This window comes from Tubulanus polymorphus, chromosome 2, assembly GCF_964204645.1.
Source record: "Tubulanus polymorphus chromosome 2, tnTubPoly1.2, whole genome shotgun sequence".
NCBI classification, from domain to species: domain Eukaryota; kingdom Metazoa; phylum Nemertea; class Palaeonemertea; order Tubulaniformes; family Tubulanidae; genus Tubulanus; species Tubulanus polymorphus.
In genome coordinates this window covers 22428584-22446900 of record NC_134026.1, presented here as the reverse complement: position 1 = coordinate 22446900, position 18317 = coordinate 22428584, and the positions used below count along the sequence as shown (strand labels likewise).

At 37.3% G+C, this 18317-nt stretch overlaps 4 protein-coding genes across 7 annotated transcripts; 1 reads left to right on the top strand and 3 right to left on the bottom strand.

The window, feature by feature from the left end:
- Positions 1–401: 401 nt before the first annotated feature.
- Positions 402–3047, bottom strand: LOC141899827 (nuclear receptor subfamily 2 group E member 1-like). Its single transcript, XM_074786384.1, has 7 exons — positions 2899–3047; positions 2364–2382; positions 2119–2254; positions 1801–1943; positions 1342–1606; positions 965–1114; positions 402–676 (listed from the first exon to the last, which is right to left on the bottom strand). Exons 1-7 carry the CDS (start codon positions 3006–3008, stop codon positions 402–404), a joined length of 1098 nt encoding a protein of 365 aa, XP_074642485.1. The 5' UTR covers positions 3009–3047.
- A 1822-nt stretch (positions 3048–4869) lies between these two features.
- LOC141899826 (polyadenylate-binding protein-interacting protein 1-like) lies at positions 4870–9408 on the top strand. 4 transcript variants are annotated; one of them, XM_074786381.1, is made up of 10 exons: positions 4870–5372; positions 5495–5595; positions 5765–5830; positions 6232–6516; positions 6618–6727; positions 6815–6917; positions 7087–7313; positions 7582–7708; positions 7946–8079; positions 8320–9408. In XM_074786381.1, exons 1-10 carry the CDS (start codon positions 4979–4981, stop codon positions 8411–8413), a joined length of 1641 nt encoding a protein of 546 aa, XP_074642482.1. In that variant the 5' UTR covers positions 4870–4978; the 3' UTR covers positions 8414–9408. The 4 variants fall into 4 exon arrangements, with proteins under 4 accessions (XP_074642482.1, XP_074642481.1, XP_074642484.1 ...); XM_074786380.1 differs by having other exon boundaries at positions 5492–5595; XM_074786383.1 differs by lacking the exon at positions 5765–5830.
- Positions 9409–9774: 366 nt separating this feature from the next.
- LOC141899043 (leptin receptor gene-related protein-like) lies at positions 9775–12824 on the bottom strand. The gene is made up of 5 exons (XM_074785194.1): positions 12809–12824; positions 12438–12447; positions 12296–12370; positions 11986–12178; positions 9775–11604 (listed from the first exon to the last, which is right to left on the bottom strand). Exons 1-5 carry the CDS (start codon positions 12822–12824, stop codon positions 11491–11493), a joined length of 408 nt encoding a protein of 135 aa, XP_074641295.1. The 3' UTR covers positions 9775–11490.
- A 483-nt stretch (positions 12825–13307) lies between these two features.
- LOC141898575 (ATP-dependent RNA helicase DDX24-like) lies at positions 13308–18291 on the bottom strand. The gene is made up of 16 exons (XM_074784551.1): positions 18110–18291; positions 17131–17551; positions 16874–17047; positions 16632–16780; positions 16160–16423; positions 15671–15967; positions 15478–15588; positions 15213–15334; positions 14986–15128; positions 14616–14912; positions 14422–14525; positions 14152–14269; positions 13959–14055; positions 13793–13870; positions 13542–13705; positions 13308–13459 (listed from the first exon to the last, which is right to left on the bottom strand). Exons 1-16 carry the CDS (start codon positions 18281–18283, stop codon positions 13320–13322), a joined length of 2853 nt encoding a protein of 950 aa, XP_074640652.1. The 5' UTR covers positions 18284–18291; the 3' UTR covers positions 13308–13319.
- Positions 18292–18317: the final 26 nt, after the last annotated feature.

Sequence of the window (18317 nt, the reverse complement as noted above, 5' to 3'; positions counted from 1 at the left end):
CCATATCTATACTTCGATTTCCGATTTCAAAATCAAGCCCCTGCTTCATTCCCAACTGGTGCGATGGGTTTGTAAGGGACACCAAATGAAATCTAAATCAATCAATCAAATTTAATAAGACGGGTAATTCCCGATTTTAGGATCAAAAGTGAAGGCGATAATTTGTTGCTGGGGACTTTACCACTTGAGATGGCTGAGTACTAACTTGGAAAAGAGAGACACTCGATCGAAAAGACATGAATCCGAATTTTGAATAAATAATATATGCGTAGGGAATTTATTATTTTCGTATAATTCCACATTTCTAGAATCACTCGTTTTATCTATACAGTATACAGATTGTTTTAGCACATTGATATTTCATCGCGAATCATTGATGAAAACGGGAACATTTCAAATCGTCAAAAATCACCAGATTTGAACATGTCGACTATGAGTCTTTCAATCGGTATGGACCCAATTGTTTTACGGAAAAATAATTCTTCGATCGTAGATGTTGAGATGGCACGCAAAGACGGAAGTAGCAGCAGCAGTTTACCGAATCTAAATGGTTGAGTCGGGTACGCCGTTTGAATGTATTTGTTCAGGGTGATCTGAGCTTGATCTTGAAGACACGTTACAGCGGGCAAGTCGGTGATATCTTTCGTCGTATCCGCTGGGGAACTGGATGGAAAAACTAAAAAGAGAAGAAAATCGATGATAGGACATCACAAAATATGTCGAAGATCTTCTTTTTTCATCTTAAAATTGGGGATTTTCCCTGTTATTTATTTGGCTGGTAAATTTCGTTCGATTTTTTGATTGAGTGTCCCTTACAGACCCACCACACCTGCCGGGAGCGAAACAGGGCGTTTGATTTTGAAATCGGAAATCAGAAAACATCTTAGCGCACAGGCACGTATTATTGATAATATCCCACTTGTCAGGTCAGATTGTACAAGTTTAATAAAAACATGTCATTTACCTGTTTTGAATAAGGCTATTCCTTTTAAGCAGGCATACTCCGTGGGGTCGGTATTCATCGCTTTAAATTGGTCGATTACTTCTTGAAAAATCCGTAACTCTGCGAGTAATTGAGTTACTTTCGTTGGCTGCGAATCGTTGGTGCTATAGCCTGGAAAAGGTTTAAAATTCATTCACTTGATATGAAAATATTCCTAAGCCCGTCTTTAGTAAAAAAGAAATTGGGCCCTATGTAACTGTATATGATTTGATTGGATAAATCATCCGAAAAACTGTTTTTTTACAAGTTCAAAGGATTTAATCGAAAAACTAAAATCCGAAATTTATCAAAATAGCATAATGTCACATATTATGAATACGGAGTGATGTATATATTACCGGCTGCAGTAAGTAAGGGTGGAGCATCGATTGGCATCTGGAATTGCGCAGCACTCAAAACGAATAGTTCCCTCCAACCTTCTTCTAACAGTGAAGTCTGATCTCGCAACGGTAAACCGACGAATGCCGGAATACTTTTGGTCCATTTTACGTTCATGAATAAGAGTCTTGCTGCCGTTTCACAAATCACCTCGGGTCCCGGGGTGGTGGACGGGGAAAATAAAGTCGGGAACTGGAAATGAGAATTCGAACTAATTATTACAAGCTGGTGTTAATAAAATTTATAACCGAATCCATAAATATCTATGAAAACTGCAATTAGAACGCTCGGTGAAAAATACAAACCTTTGGCACTGGTTGGTGAAGAAAAGCATTTTGAATGTTGTTTGGTGAAGATTGCGGTATTCTCATTCCCGCTAATCTAGAATCTGCCTCGCGTAGGTGAAGATCCATAGAAACAGTCGGAGGAGGAATGTACATGGGTCTGATCGGAACCGGAGTTTGAATGACAGCGGCGTGTGAGAGTTCTGATTGCTCCTTGAGATACATAGCTACTTGACGCCGAATCGTGGAGTGTCGCGGGCCGCGCTCGTGCTGCACGGCTACAAAACAATTCGAACAAATTTATCGTAAAATATATTTCAACAAAATAATTACAACTAATTGACGACTAAACACCGAATTATTGTGGCTTAGGTGAGCCTTTTTAAGATATACGCAAATAATGATAATGTATCGAATAGAATAGTGATAATAAGATTTGCTTAAAATCTATACCTTCTTTATTCATTCCAGCCTCCACGCATTTCGTCAGACGACACGCTCTGCATTGATTACGATGAGTTTTATCCACTAAACAAGTTCCTTGTCCGCGTGACTTGCAGACATACTGACGATTACGACGAATAGATCGCTGAAAGTTTTAACGAGTGTTGACTTATTAAGAAAACATTAATGGATTCGTGGATACGTCATAGTTTTGGAATATTGGGAACTCGAAAGAAATCATTTCATTTTCTTACCTTGAAGAATCCCGCACATCTGAAATACGTAGTAAAAAACTGGTTACTATTGATTGCATCTTATATAATACGTATTACATTGTAGTTTATTAACATCGTTATAAATTGGGACCCGTGTATGAAGTATGCTACGTTTCAGAGGATTTGGTTGCCCGGTGCTTAGTTATTGCCCACTTGATTAAAAATAACACAGGACACTTTAAGCAAAGCGTTTCATACGGACACAAAGATTGTTGAATTTCTTCTCAACAAGAAACGACGGATCACTTATCTTTCACGCGAATAAATTTCGAGTACCCTCTTTTGTAGATCTTTGAGACGTTGCCTTATACATATGTGGATAGCATGTATAAGACATCTTTTTGTAACACATAGAAATTCTGATTTAACTTTATGATTTAAGTTAAACCATGAGCTATAAAACGAATAGTCGTCATAAAGGTTATATAGCCCATGGTTTAACACAAATGTTTACTCACATAGATTTTTTGTTTTATCCTTTAAGATGCTTATCATTAAGAGTTATATCACTTACCCATCGCACGCATATATTCCGTAGTGTTTTCCGGAAGAATGATCTTGGCAGACTTTACACGGAACATCTAACAAAATCCTACCTGGAAAACACGTCGTATCTAAATTCATATTTTGTTCGGATCCGTATGACGAATGCTGTCCGACGTTTGATTCCCGATAATTTTAAAATCTAGTGGCACAAGTGAGCTGGCAACGTTAGCCATAATTAGTTTTTACTACTTACATGCATTAAACGCATATTAGAGCGAAGATTGAAGTAGACCACTCGAAAAAATCACCTGTGGTTTAGAGCAAAACAAGTAGCAAAACTCAAATGACTTTACAGCTCTCGGGAAACAGACGTAACCACTTACGCCTGACATTGACCACAGAGGAAACAAAAGGCCGCATCGATTTGTGTTTAAAAACTTATGTGAGCCGTGTCAATTGGTTACACATTTATACTGAACACTATATCAATTAATTCACTAATAAACCACGCGACAAAAATATCGCATGACTCCCAATAGAGACATAGCCGTTTCCCGATTTCTATTGTGGCTGCGTATGCATTTAGAGCCCGCTCTTACAGATGTTGATTAGTACCTAGATTCTGGAGTGAAGAAATAATTCGAAATGAAATTATTGTGACACCTAAGTCAGATTTAACCCACAACTTGGTTAATAACTAGGTCTTGTTGAATGCTACTTACTTGAAGACGGTTGCGGTAGTTTGTTAAGGGGAGATTCCATACTTTAACTGTGATTAGTATTTTTGTCTCATTAATTCATAATAGCAATTCCTTGCAGAAACTAAACCACCAGACCGCCAATTTGATCCAATCTGATTCAATGAACTTCTAGACGTTCTTTAATCGAGTTTCATTCCAAAAATTGGTCGACAGCTCTCATATCCATTTTGAAAGGAGGCGCGCGATTGGGCGATGGCTGATAATAGAAGGGAAGCCCTGTGCGGAATAATTGACAGTGGTTTCTTTTTGCTTAGAAATCTCTATTTGTTGTTCACATCGCTTTCCATTGAAATAGTTGTCAATTGTTCCCACCCCACCAACTAAAAGTAATCACTTATGAATGACTTGCTCTAAATGGTCGACATTGCTACGTAGTCAAACCAGTCCAACGCAGATAATAGCGGCAAGCGGCAAGCGGCCGGCGGTCATAATAAATCAACGAAGCCAATGAAGAGACACCGACGACACGTTAAAGAACTTGGGAGAAGTGAATGAAAGACACAAATGCGACCGTGTACTGCAACCACGGACGCGAAAAATTATAAATAATCAGCAGCGCGAGTAGACTCGCTCTCCGTCTCATTGATATGACATTCGACAGCGTACCGTCAATTTCATGTAGCGCAGAGGACTGTTTGATTTTCACCGCTCTGATTGTGGAATGATTTTCTTTTTTTTAGTCAAGAGGACCCAGTGCCACTTTTTCAGGTTAAGGTTTGACTTCAAAAACAAAAAAAACCTGTCAATTCGTATCCGAAGAATGTGTTCAGACACGGCCAAAACAGCCACGGTACGCAGTGTCAGGCGACTCGAACCCGTGGTCACGGCATAGGCTCGGTGGCAGCGGACTCAAATCTGACATGAAAGTGATCGGTGATTACGTCGTGTTGGTTGGGCCTTACTACGAATAGAGCGCCGGCCGCTGTCGATGAGTCTCGAGTGACGACCAGGGAGGGCCAATCTCTGACTCGAAATCAGGCTCCATGAAAGACTGTGTGGTGTGATTATGATACCCCGGTGATCTTATGCTCTTGTCTAGCAAACTGCATCACTAATCAAAACACAATCGTCATCAATATTGTGTAATAACCCATTCTTGAACGCTTCTTATTTTCTACATTCGCCAGACTAGGACGTGACGGAGCACCAAAGCGGCCCGCTGGCGTCGAAGTTCCGCATTGCTCTCTTGTGGTAATTAGCGCAACTACCAGGCGGTGCTTCGGTCGATTACGAATCAAAAGAAAGTGTATTTCCGTATTTTGATGCGTCGTAGGTCAGGATCGGATCGTTTGCTTTAAACGCAGCATCTGGCTGTTTATTGCGGTAGATTTCGAATCGAAGTAACGAATGATGGCGAATGTCGGCTCTGGAGATGGGTTAGAATGTGTGTCATCGAACGATCAGCAGGATGAAATGCCTTCAGCGTGCGGCAGTGGTCGGGGACGCGGCCGGGGACGACGCGTCGCATCACCACATAACACTCAAGATCGAGATCATGAACTTTCTAATCCAGGTGGTATGAGAGTTGAACCAACAGCAGACGACTCTTCTGGTGCTAAATTAGAAGCTGCACCGGACGAAGACATAGGCCTAGATGTCGAAGCTAGAGGACATAACGTGGTTGTGAAAAATCTAATAAACGGTCCTGTTCTAAATAGTGGCCAACTTCGACAACCTCGCAAAACTACGATTGACAAGTTGAAATCACCGCGACCACTGGCACAATTAAAAACAGAAGCCGGTATGTATATTATGATATTGAAATGAGGATACAGGGCAGTTATAGTCGTAAAGGATATTAATTGGGTTCTGTAAGGGGGCTCATTTTATCTTGGTGTATCGCATGTATTCTTGTTTCAGGAGATGGTGACAAAAATACTGATTCGCAAGAAGAAGCAAGTAAAACTGAATACAGACTAAATGTAGATGCTGCTGAATTTGTACCTACCAATTTACAACAATCTGTAAGTATTTGTTTCAGGCGATCACACATCGCTTCATTATATATCCATGTTGCTTTTCAAATGGAAATCTTGCGCAAAATGTCCTCGTGTTCACTGATTCACTCGAGAAATCGGTAAGTTTAGAAATCAAGCCCTAGCTCATGATCAATGCTATATGAATACTTTACAGTTCGAAAGCGAAGCAAAATCAACATTGAATGTCTCCGCTGCAGAGTTTATACCAAGAAACGGCGAGGTACCGTACACAATCCATATTAAAGTCAATTTATTTTTGATTGTCCACGATCTTTGTGGGATATTTCGCTTAATTCTCGACATACATACCTCGAATAGGTCTTCATCGAATCAGTTTAGTTGCATATGAGGTTTCATTTCCAATCTCACCATTACTGAAGTACTGGTAACACATAAAAAATTCAGCAATAATTTCAGCAAAAGGTGGAAAGTACTTGAGTAAATGAGTATACAAGCAATGGCTATTAACTTATAGCCATCATCAGTGGTGGTCCAGAAAAAAAGTAGTTTTGTTATATTATAGCTAGTTTCTCCAACATGCACTGCATTTTCTGATCTCTGCCCTTTGCTGAGGAAAAGAAAATACAAAATTGTTCATCTTCATAGATACTTTACTTTCAGACTGTATATTCTGCATCAGATGATTCCAAACATGTTCCCGATGATGAAATGCGCGCACTTGCTAGCAATTACGAACGCCTGACGACAACAGTCCCAGATCTCCTGATTGAGCCGAGCTCCGGAGCGTACCCGGAAGCTGTCGATCGCGTCAAAGAAGCCGTGTTCAGCTTGACGGTGAACCCGGGGAATTTAGATGATTATCTCATCCCCCTGGCTACTGAACTGAATGATTTGATGAAATCAGAAGAAACTTTGAAACAAATAATAGACATTATTTTCGAACAGGTAGATACTGAAAAATCTGTGGTTGCTTCAGTTTCTGAAAATATAGAATAGTAGAATATTCCGATTTTATGCATTATCTTTGGGAAATGTTTTTTCACCAGGCTATCACAGAACCAAATTTTACCTACACCGGCGCGCGAATGTGCAACTATTTGAGTGAAAAACTGCAGAATATCAATAACAAATCTTTCAGAGATAGTCTTTTGACAAGGTACATAAATATTTTTTTCAAATCAGTCTGTAAATTTTATCTTGAAAACTAGCGTGTATAGGAGGCCCATGTATTTGTATACTCCAGAATCCATAAAGAACATATGGAAAAAGAGGAACTAGTAGTATCAGATAATGAAAGAGTTTGTGGATTTACAATGTTTCTGGCGGAGGTGTTTTTGCATTTGAAGGTAATGTAATGTTGAAAAATGACTTTAATGGTAATGAATACAATTTTTGTACATCATATAATCAAAAAGAAAAAATATTGCACGGCTGACCCATTTTAATCTGTACCAATCAAGAATTTATGTTAGTAAGCTTAGTAGATCTAATATCTTGATGAGTTCATACTTACAGGTTCAAGGTGAACATATAGTTATACTCGGACAAGCACTTCAAGACATTCTAGATATTTTACTCTTATACACCTGTGATGGTAACAATAACCTTCGCTGCGTAGTGAACGTTTTGAAATGTACTGGTGCCATTCTGGAGGATTCGGTGACTCGGGCGAATTCATCTCTCGATCCGTTATTTCAAAAGATACATGAGGCTGTATATGGAGATAAATACACATCTAATCAGTTAGTACTGGTCTTGATTCTTTAGTTAAACTCATGATTATGTATTAGCTATCATTATTGGCCAAAATTTGAGTCGATATGGACTTAGCCTATGCTTCAAACCACCTCCTAAATTATCAGTAGATCAGTTGCCAAATACAAGCAAAACGATCCTAAGAAAACTTTTTTAGGCTTGTACTTCTATGAACTTAGTCAAGACTTGCTTGTGTCAGTTTTGTTATATATTATCAATCAGTTATATATTAACTGGTGCTTTTTACATCTGCAGGAAGTTAAAAGATATGCTCCAGCAGGTTTTGACATTAAGACTCAGCAATTGGGGAAGAAGTGAGAGCTCAGTGCTGTCAAACGGCTTCATAAACAACAAACACCTCAGTGCACCACCTTTCACTCAGGTAAAAATTTTTAAATTTTTTGCTTAAACATGATAAGTTTCCCTATAGTTCTGTCCCAAAATGATTGGCAGAAATCAATTTTTAATTGAAAATTGAAAACCAGAGTGTGAACTAAAAAAGATAATGGCGGAAAAGCTTTAAAAAAAACTACTACTACATGAAGTATATTACAAATTGTGCATGTAGCTTAATTTAATGACAGAATGAAAAAATGTTTGGGCTTGTGTCATAATTCAGTTGGATCCAGTATTCTATGACACTGAAGGTAAACAAATAACAAGAGAGCAAGCTGGTTATGACGAAAGTTACGATTATGACGAGACAACGCCAGAGGATCCTGATTACATATCGGAAGCCGATTTAATTTTCTAGTAAGTACAGGAGCAATGATTGACACTCATTGAGAAGGATAATTTAATTGTCATAAGCAAAGAGATTTATGATGAACAACAATTAATTCAATCAAACTCAAATAACCCTGGGTATAATAAGATAAAAAGCTCACTCGGAACTTCCGGTGATTAGTACACACGCTGGGTATGACAAGTTTCAGTGAGTTGATTTCTTTATGTATGATATACTAACAGCGCTGTCAATTTTATTTTTTGTAGCGACAATGGATCAGAGATTGACGATGAAATTGATGAAGCTTACGAGCAATTCCTTCGTGAGATAGAATCGGGCATAACTCATATTCCTTCCTAACAAATTCATACTATTATGCCGTTATGCCACCTTTGTGATAAGCCATCATCATTAAATGAGGCTTTTAATTCTATAAGTAGTGTGGCGAGGGCTCCAAATTTCTTGCGTGTCTATTTACGTGCTTTCGTTCATATTTTGAGCTACAACAAATTTTATTGTACATGATATTGACATCAATTTTACTTACAATCCTGAAAGTTTGCTTTGAAAGATTTTTGATCCTAATTGATTATTTATGTATTCTATACTTATATTTTTTTCATTTAAAAAATATACATTGACACTGATATAGTAAAAGATATCTTTTTTCGAAGTTGTACAAATACTTTCGTGAAAAAAATGTGCTATACAAATATTTCAGCTTTTCAGAGTCGAGCATTGTATCATAACACACTTGAATACATGGCTTATGAGCTATTTGTAATATTCTAGTTTTTAAAGGGTTCATACACATGGGAAAACAATGCATTGTAAAATTTCAGAATATATATTTGATTCTTCAAATCAAGTTGGATAGCAAAAACCAGCGACTGTTAAGCAAGATCGTATTGCACAGTGGAACCTTGTTATTCTGAACTTTGATACGCTTTTTTCCGAAAATTGAAATTCAATTGAATTTTTGGTCATAATTATCCTGTTGTCCTTGATATTTATACGGTACCTAATTTATTATACATGCTTAAGTAGTAAATATACAAGAAGATAGTTGTAAATATGCGTATATGTACCGACATATCAAAAATGTATTCGCTTTCCAAGATGCACTAGAGTTTAGAGTATGTCATTTAACTTGTAAAATATTTATGCTTTCTCAGAACGAGATCTAGTTGAAAAGTTAACTTCAAAAATAGTCTTCGATTTCGCATTTATTTACGTTTGCTATCATTTGTGCGAGCCTTCCTTTTGATTTTTCGTATTTAGTTTTTCTTTGATACAGCTGCAGATTATTAAAGCACGTAGAACGTAATGGCGTATTGTAAATAAAAAGTATAAAATTCTGGTAATTTCATTAATTTCAAAGTTTCAAATAGTTACTTTTTTCACTGTCCTTTGGAATCCTCCTCCCACTTAGGAGACAATTCTTCAATGAGCTAGACCGGCTGCTGATCTACATCGTGATCATATCTGATTTAGGAGAAACGAGTCAACAAAACCGAGATGTTGCATAGGCTGATCGATATAGAATGGAAATAACGATTTATTGGACTAGATCTTTTTATTCGGACTTAAATGTTAGCTCAACTGGCTTGAGGGTATGTCCCATCCCTGAAATTTAGGTCATGATGTATAGGTCCATCTTCGAACTACATTCTGGAAGTCACACTTGGACTATGAAACGGCAATTTAAGGGCTCTGACATCTACCGCTTCAAGTCTAGTCCTCTTATTGCCAGATAGAACCACCATACTAATCCTGATCCAGAAGATATGAAATCTTTCTTTTATCACAATTTATCAATTTTATTATGATGATGATGATGATAAAATACGATGATCTGTACACAAATATAATTTAATAACAATTATAATTCTCAGTGTTCATATTTTACAAACACGGCTCTTTAACAAACAACAACTAAAATTCACAACTCCCCAAATAGTAGGAAGGGCCGAACCTCTTAAGATAAAGATATTTACCGTATTCTCCCAGGCAAGTGCCCCCTCTACGGTAAACGCCCCCACCTGTTCTTTGGAGATTAAGGAAACCTCCATGGTAAACGCCCCCTGGGTCTCTTGCCAAAAATTACAAATTATAAAGGGGGGCGCTTGCCTGGGAGAATACAGTAAATGCCAAAATATATTGAATATTACATACAAGGTACTGAAACTGAATATTCAAATTCTGTATTTCACCCAATACAGATTATTGATGTTGGGGTACTGGCAATGTTACTGTGGCAAACGAAATTCCACCATCATACGCCAGGTTCACTTTTTTACAGTACGACATCAATGCTGGATTTCTTCTTAAACTCTAATTAAAATCGAACAATAATTTCTCAAATTCTATGCATGGTGTATGAAAATTGTGCCACATCTGATCTCTAAAGACTAATCAGAGTTTTTTTCGATGCATGATATGCCCAATATTCTGATTGGAAGATCGAAAATCGAGATCAAAATTACTTGAAAATGAACTAATTTTGATCAAGTTCGTCTGATATCTCAGCGGCGCAATCTGATGGGATAGCTGGTGTGCCGGTTCCCCATTCTTTGGTAGTTATACACCTATTTAGAGTAAGCGCACCCAAAATTCATTAAGTACATTTACATAGGGGTATATACACGCATAAATTTGCCATTTCTCCAACATATGCATTACTCAAAAAATGCAAACATTGGTGAGAATATTTTAGGAACTTATAGTATCTTACCGTTTCCCTAGTAGCAGATCATGCAGATTTAGTGTATGAATGAAACTCTGCATGAATCTATAGTGATTTTATAATGATAAACATGTATGTATTATGATAAACTAATCAATATGTGTCCTTGCATTTAGCACAATCTAGTAGTTGCAGTATGGCAGAAGATATATAATGCAGTAAAAAAACCTTGTTTTTACATGGACAAAATAATAATGGAACAAAATTTTGCTGGCGAATGTTGGAATTTTAGAGTTTTGATCATCTTTCACAGGAATCAGGGTTCTGCACAGCACCGTACCAGAAATGCCGCCCGATCAGCATGCGCTCAGTGCTACCTGAAGAGCTTCAGAGGCAATGTTGTCCAGGTTGGGGCTTTATTAAGCGACAGGGTATTTAACTAGTAGCTGCATACATACATGAATTGATATCACAGTAATTCCTGCTCGCAAACATTTAACTAGGGACAATGAATGATATGCTTACTCCAAATGGCTCAATCTCTTTTAGCAAACTGCAAAATGAAATCATTTTTCCACCAATTTGGCGCCAATCGAAGCAAAGTTTATCCAACTCAACTTCGACGGTGTCACTATTTTCAACAGGCATTAACCACTCAATGGCTGTTGCTAAAACAGACTTCTTAAAAATGGACGTAGTATAAAATCATAAGGTCCGAATGAAATGATCTTTTCTAGACCGGCACGAGGTCTCACCACATGCTGTAGTCAAAATCATCTTCCGCGAATGTCCAAAAGTATCCTAATATAGTTAGAAATACAACAGTATTACCGGCCATTACAAGTGCGCATGCTCCCCATTGAATCTGAAACAACAAACAATACCTACAATCAGTTTTCCCGGAATATCATTTTGCCCTACATCTAAAACGCCTGAATATATTTAAGGTATGATCTCTATTAGCAAAAATTGTTTATTCCACACACCCACACCTTCTTTATGGATAGCCCCAAAAATCTATACAGTATATACAGTGTATAACAACTTCAATGTGTTAAATTTCAGCTGGATTTATCTACTGTTGAATAATTTGAAATGGTTTTATATGTAAGGTAACATTGTGCCTGAAATTGATGCTAATCTATGATGCTAATCCCGAGTCGGAAGAATTTGAGAAGTCAATTGATTTAGATCTTACATAAATTCCGATGATTTTCAAAGATGGCCATAATTCATTTGATCTTACCACGGGTTTGACGAGAGGTGTGTGAGCTAAAACCACAGGTAAACCGTAAGCTGACACAACTATTCCTGCCGTTAGGAACAGCATAGCTTCTATCAACGCACTACTTCCACTGTCGGCTGAAAACCGCTTTGATACCATCGTCGGTATCGGCGCCAGTGCGTAAAACAATATAACAAACATCGGCCACCAATTTCTGTTACAAAAATACAATTGGCGGTAAAGTCTTTTATCCAAAATACAGCAAAATATTATCATTCTAATCGTATGACGTAAGGATAATTTCGGCCTGTATCATGATTGAAAGACTCACTGATATTGTGGTAGAGCACATCCTAACACGAGTAGTGTAATGCCGATTGCTGCTGAAAATGCCAAGGCGACCAAACTGAAAGTAAAATTTTAAAGGTTTTTTAAATCATTCTTTAATTAAAATCAAAATGTATCACAACAACCAGTCACAAACTAAAAATAAAAACCGACAGTTCAGAGAATATATCTACTTACGCTGTAAATGAGATGCGTCAAAAATCAATCTCAATCAAGGTTCGCATGAAAGGGAAAATATTAGCAAAGAATTAGTGTTACTTGAGTTTAGATAACAAAAAAGGTCGGTTCGTTTTTATTTTATTCAGTATGCAAATCTGGTAGTTAGTACTATTAATAACTGTCCCCAAAAAAGCCTAGCTGGCTGAATTTATTTCGGTGCCTATTCACAGGTCAGTGAAGGGTCTAATTTCATTAAAACATTTGGTATCTGAAGCTATTTGTTCTCATTGCAGCAACGAATGGATAGTTTAAAGTGTTTTAGTGCGGTAAACATTACCTCGGATACCAGCCATTTTGAAGTTTTTAAACGGTGGCAGCACATCCCGGGGGAGAATGGTTGAAACACTCGCATGCCAGTGCTAGTGACACTAAGGGGTTATTTCACTCTAACCAATTATTGGCATGCAAAGGTTACAATATTTCACACAAAAGATTAAACGTTGAAACTCCTATACCAGTCCGGATCTAATGGTGGTGGAATTTCTGTGAAAGAATGATCGTTCTAGTTCTGTATGTCGTAAGGGCCAAGAGAGTCCGAATACCAGTCGTTGTTACAGGTTCCTGGGAACAAGCCAAAGATGTGCGAGTTAAACCCAGTGTAGTGTTTGGTTTAAACCCCTCGATGGATCCAGACAATATCTTATAACAATAACATGGAGACCAGGACTTTTTATTCTCTTTAGAATCAGAATCGGTGGTATCAGAAGCTGGTTCGAACCTAGGACAATCCTGTTATCTTCTATGAAAGGACTACAAAATTACAAAACTGATTTAAAACCACAACAATTTTATTCATCACTGTTTGAAACAGTTTGCACTTTTTTCTTTTTTCGGCGCCGTTTTTTCAAATTGTTCGATGACTTAGTTTGAAGTCTTTTCAGAATATCTTTTTCCTGCTTAGCTGTTTTCAGGGCATCGGTCACCTTATCTGAAAAATGAAAAAGCAAAAGACAAATACAGAAAAGCTTTATAGAAATTTGGATTGAAAAAGAATGACCAATAATACTTACCAGCCATATAAATTGATTGTAACTTTCCAGATTTTGTTGGATACTTTCCAGAATATCCTCTCAACGCAACTGGTTGACGCAGCAAAATACTCAATTCCATTTTCAATCCCTTCAATTTGTTTTGTAAATCACTTTTCTCGACATCATCCCCAAGATCATAAATTCTGAGTTTTTGAGTTAAGTTTCATAAAAGACATGATCGCCACAATTACTCGTTATAACTTGTCAAATATTGACATTAGAAAGGATACAATTCTTCATCAAGGTCTAGATCAGCTTCTTTGGCTGCCTTCATAAACCAATCATTTTCATGTTTTCTTTTTGAAAAACTGTTAAAAAAGATTGTTTAACTAATAGATGATATACTTGAAACGCTCGTCGCAAATTTTTCTCAACATCATCAAATCCGATATTTACCCATGTTCTGATTTATCTATTTGAATGGTAACTGCCACTCTCTCTTTGACACAGGGAAGGTATTCCTCTTGTACTGGGAACGTAGGCAGTTCTTCATCTAAATAACACATTGTATATATCATATTGATCAAATGTAGCCTCACGGTACTCATTCAATCTACAAATCATTCAACAAGCCATGTACATTACTAACCTTTGTTTAAAGCTTTTACAATTTTTCTGTAGTCTCGAATATCAGACGGGCTGACCAACATTACACTGAGACCTTCTTTTGTAGCCCTAGCCGTCCGTCCACTTCGATGAACATAGTTCTGATAGGAAATAGAAAATACTATCAACAAGACTTTCAGAAATTATGGCAACCCCATAAGTCCTATGATGACATTTTGCCTTGAACTAGTAATGAGTGATGCCATATAAGAAGGCCACTTTTTCAGAGGGTGGGTACCGGTTGAAATAATACCTCAGTCGTTTTTGGTACTTGATAATGAATAACGTGTTGGACATCTGGGATATCTAATCCGCGAGCGGCCACATCGGTAGCTAGCAACAGAGCTTTAGGATTAGCTGCAAATAAAATAAGACAAAATTTCATCCTGAAAACATGATCACCGACAAAGTTGAAAATCCAAATATCTCCGGCTCTAAATAAAATACCTGTAAATTTATCCAAATTCTTCAATCTCTGTTTCTGGTGCATATCAGCGTGCAATGGCAAAGGGTTACATTTCAACAGAGTCAAAATCGAGATCAGTCGTCGTAAACAATCTTTACTGTTCACAAACACCAGTGTCCGACCAGGGTACAACAACAAGAAATAATACAAATAGATATCCTTGTCTTCCCTTCGGCAGTTGATTTTCGTTTCGGTCAACGTTTCTACAGTTCCCATTTTCCGTGTCAAATCGACGATCTTTGGTTTTTCACGTATACCGATTTTCATTATCAGCGAATCTGAAAAACATAAAATCACAGTAATTAAGTTGAAGTTTTTGCCTTCCTTGTTGCTACAATGTCAGGCGCAAACCTAGTTTATCACTGGAAGTGTAGTCGACTGGTTTTTGACGCTTTTTCTTCTTTTTATACGACAACCAGTTTGGTGCCTTATGTACGAATGTCAAAGTTGCAGAGAATATCAAATTCTGCCTTTTCAAACGCAATTTCTCATCTCTGCAAGTAGAACAATAAATAATGTTATACAGATAAGGAATTGAAAAACAATAATACTGTAATCATTACTGTAATCATACTCACTCATTAATCAATTCTAACAAATTCGACAATTCTTCAAAATGTCCCTTTTCAACCATTCGGTCAGCTTCATCAATGACTAGGAAAGGTAGGTTTTTTACACCTTGAGACAAATGAGGTTCCTCCTAAAAGATACAAGAAAATATTTTTGATCGTGGTATTGTATTACCGTGACATCATGGTATTTGTTGAATGAATAGCTATGCATTTGGGTCAACTTCAAAACTGAATTTGGTTCCAATGAGATGGAACGTCATCGAATACAAACCTCTTGAATCAGTTCCCATAATCTACCTGGTGTGGCGACGACAATCTCAGGACGACGTTTCAAAATGCGCAACTGTTTTTGAGGAGCCATTCCACCAAGTATAACAGCTACCTAGAACATTCAGAAAGTTACACTTGTTGCCGATGGATATAACTATGAAAATTTGATACTCTAAAATAAATTGCGAAATCACCTTTATTCCAGTATATTTGGCAGCAGCTTCCAGGTGATTTTTCACTTGGACAGCCAATTCCCGAGTAGGGGTCAATATAAGACAGTAAAGTCGTTGATTCATTTCAGAAATAACGGGTTTCTGTTCATGAACGTCGTCTACACTGTCTTTAGACAGTGCAATATCATTTACAGAATTGAATAGTTTTTCCACCGGTACACTCAGCTCTGATTCATCCCATTCATCTTCACCGCTGAAACTTAGATTACTTCCAACATCGGAATTATCACCTTCACCATCCAGACTTTCATCTTCATCCTTAAATTGCAAAATCACTGATGACAGATTTATTACCTTGCAAATGAATCGAGTGTAATCCTGTGAGAGATCATCTATAAAATATAGCACCCTGGCACTTCATCATCATCATTCCAAAACGCTCTTTTGTTAGCATCTTACCCTGGCACTTCATCATCATCATTCCAAAACGCTCTTTTGTTAGCATCTTACCTCATCCCCTTCCATTTCATTATCTACATCGTTGCTTTCGTCTGCACCATCAGACTCCTCATCTTCATATTCATTATCATCCAGTTGTTCCGTGATGTCATCTTTTTCCAAACCTTCATCATCTGCCGCAGAAATAGCATCATTTCCATCATTGTCATCCTCATTATCATCGCTTTCTTCTGAATTTGAACGATTTGCTTGCATCTTTTTCAATAGGATATTGTTTAGTAAAGGGATTCCAAAAGCCAGTGTTTTTCCGCTGCCCTAAAAAACGCAATTATGAAGTTCAGACACTAAATAAAATGAAGGCTAGACTGAATTACTAAATTATTGAAAAAGCCATAAAACATTAGCCATAGATAAAATAACCAATTAGGGCATTATTCCCATAGACTAAGCCCCATTAAAATCATAACTAATCAAAAAGTATCACAGATATTTCTGAAATGAGTCTAACGTTTTCACGACTTACTGTTTCTGCCGCTCCAATGATATCCTTTCGATCTCGAATAGCAGAAGGTAGTGTTAGGGCTTGTATAGGTGTTGGCGAAGTGAAACCCTTATCAAACAATGCTGCTAGTACTGGATCAGGGACAAATAAATCTTTCCAAGCTGTCATTTCTATGAGAAAAATCAATCAGAAATTTATACGTCAAATTTATGCTCAAAGATGTTATCTCTTGTCAATTCCAATCACAATCATACATAGCTCACCGTTTTTTATTTTCTCCACATCAAAAGTATCTTTCGAATCATTATCATCGTCATCATCATCCTTGAAATTGCGATCATCACCATCATCTTCATTATCATCACTATCTTGTTTTTCATCATCATTACAAGTCAACTTAATCTTTTTGCTTTCTGATTTCTTATTTTCATTTTTGGCTGCATAGATGAAATCATGAGTGAACTTTGAAATTGTAAGACAACTAAAATTTTGTCTATTGAATCTAATTTAATTGACTTACATTTTCTTTTTTTGGAATTTGGAGTTTGCTCTTTCAGTTTTTTCACAGATGCATTAGTTTTTTCGTTGGCTTCTTGATCTTTTCTTGCTTTATCTTCAGCCCTATTAGCAGCTAATCGTTCCTTTTTTTGTTTTTTATTGGCTGTCATCTTTTCTTTGTAAAGTCGGGTCTTTCTTTGTTTGCGACTTTCAGGTTTAGCCCCTTCACTAGTTTTTGGAGAAGTATTATGTGGTTCACAAATGGTTTCTTCCATTACAACTGGTGAAGAATTGTCTATTTTATCTGGTTTTTTATTTTTTGTTTCATTCTTTTTCTCTACAGTGTCAATTTTCTCTTGCTTTCCAACAAGTTTCTTGAACTTTTTTGTTTTCGTTTTCTCACTTTTGGTTTTGGCACTCAGAGAAGGGTACGCCGAAGATTTCTAAAACAAATTCTTATATTAGCGTAAGAAGTACACAAAATTCAAGGATAATGGAGCAGAGCTCAGGATGGCAGCCATATGTGATGGGCCCTATCCTTGCCAGGGTTTGATTGCCTCCAGTCAAAATTCATGCCAACACAGACCTTGCAGCCGCAGTTCCTTCACTATGCCATAACACTGACTTCCAAGATTTCTTCGGCGGACAGTTTAGGCCTATGTATTCAGATGTTCTACCAAAAAAATGTATCTGATTGGCTAGATATACAGACCAAAGGGCAAACTGTCTGCCCTAGTCTAGTACCTATCTGTTGTTCTCTAACAAGTAGTAGGGAACCCGTACATCATCTGGTTCAGTTCAGACTATATCCGCCAAGATGTAATGATTAGAAGACCAACAAAGGAAATGCAACCAGGGTATGTGTTGGTGTAAGATAAATTAAACCCCGACAATCGAGGATGTGAGCCCCTAAAATCTTCGATATCTAATTAAAAAGTGCAACCCTATTAAACTGAAAACAGGTATCAATAAATTCAAGTCAATTCAATACCATTTCTTACATTCTGCTCCTGCCGTGACTTAGGAACTATTTTACCACCGATGATTTCATAATCTTCCAATACTGTTATACTGGCGAGGCCATCAAAATCTCCATCTGATTTAAAAGTGACTGGTTTCCAGTTTATGTTCGCATTTTGCTTTATTTTCACGTGTGGTTCATTGGAAGACGCCATGTTGGAAAGCAGCGCCACTCGCTTACCAGAGGTG

What these genes read in the sequence shown, in the direction of transcription:
- LOC141899827 (XM_074786384.1), bottom strand. Translation starts at nt 3,008, where the DNA reads ATGAATTTAGATACGACGTGTTTTCCAGGTAGGATTTTGTTAGATGTT. An exon ending in TGTACATTCCTCCTCCGACT is followed by an intron (nt 1,607 to 1,800) that starts GTTTCTATGGAT and finishes TATTAACACCAG; the next exon opens with CTTGTAATAATTAGTTCGAA. An exon ending in ACCCTTACTTACTGCAGCCG is followed by an intron (nt 1,115 to 1,341) that starts GTAATATATACA and finishes AACCTTTTCCAG; the next exon opens with GCTATAGCACCAACGATTCG.
- LOC141899826 (XM_074786380.1), top strand. Translation starts at nt 4,979, where the DNA reads ATGATGGCGAATGTCGGCTCTGGAGATGGGTTAGAATGTGTGTCATCG. An exon ending in GATAAATACACATCTAATCA is followed by an intron (nt 7,314 to 7,581) that starts GTTAGTACTGGT and finishes TTACATCTGCAG; the next exon opens with GAAGTTAAAAGATATGCTCC. An exon ending in GTGCACCACCTTTCACTCAG is followed by an intron (nt 7,709 to 7,945) that starts GTAAAAATTTTT and finishes GTCATAATTCAG; the next exon opens with TTGGATCCAGTATTCTATGA.
- LOC141899043 (XM_074785194.1), bottom strand. An exon ending in TGTGCTCTACCACAATATCA is followed by an intron (nt 12,179 to 12,295) that starts GTGAGTCTTTCA and finishes TTTTTGTAACAG; the next exon opens with AAATTGGTGGCCGATGTTTG. An exon ending in CACCTCTCGTCAAACCCGTG is followed by an intron (nt 11,605 to 11,985) that starts GTAAGATCAAAT and finishes TTGTTGTTTCAG; the next exon opens with ATTCAATGGGGAGCATGCGC.
- LOC141898575 (XM_074784551.1), bottom strand. Translation starts at nt 18,283, where the DNA reads ATGGCGTCTTCCAATGAACCACACGTGAAAATAAAGCAAAATGCGAAC. An exon ending in ATGAAATGGAAGGGGATGAG is followed by an intron (nt 15,968 to 16,159) that starts GTAAGATGCTAA and finishes TTGCAATTTAAG; the next exon opens with GATGAAGATGAAAGTCTGGA. An exon ending in CTAGACCTTGATGAAGAATT is followed by an intron (nt 13,706 to 13,792) that starts GTATCCTTTCTA and finishes TCAAAAACTCAG; the next exon opens with AATTTATGATCTTGGGGATG.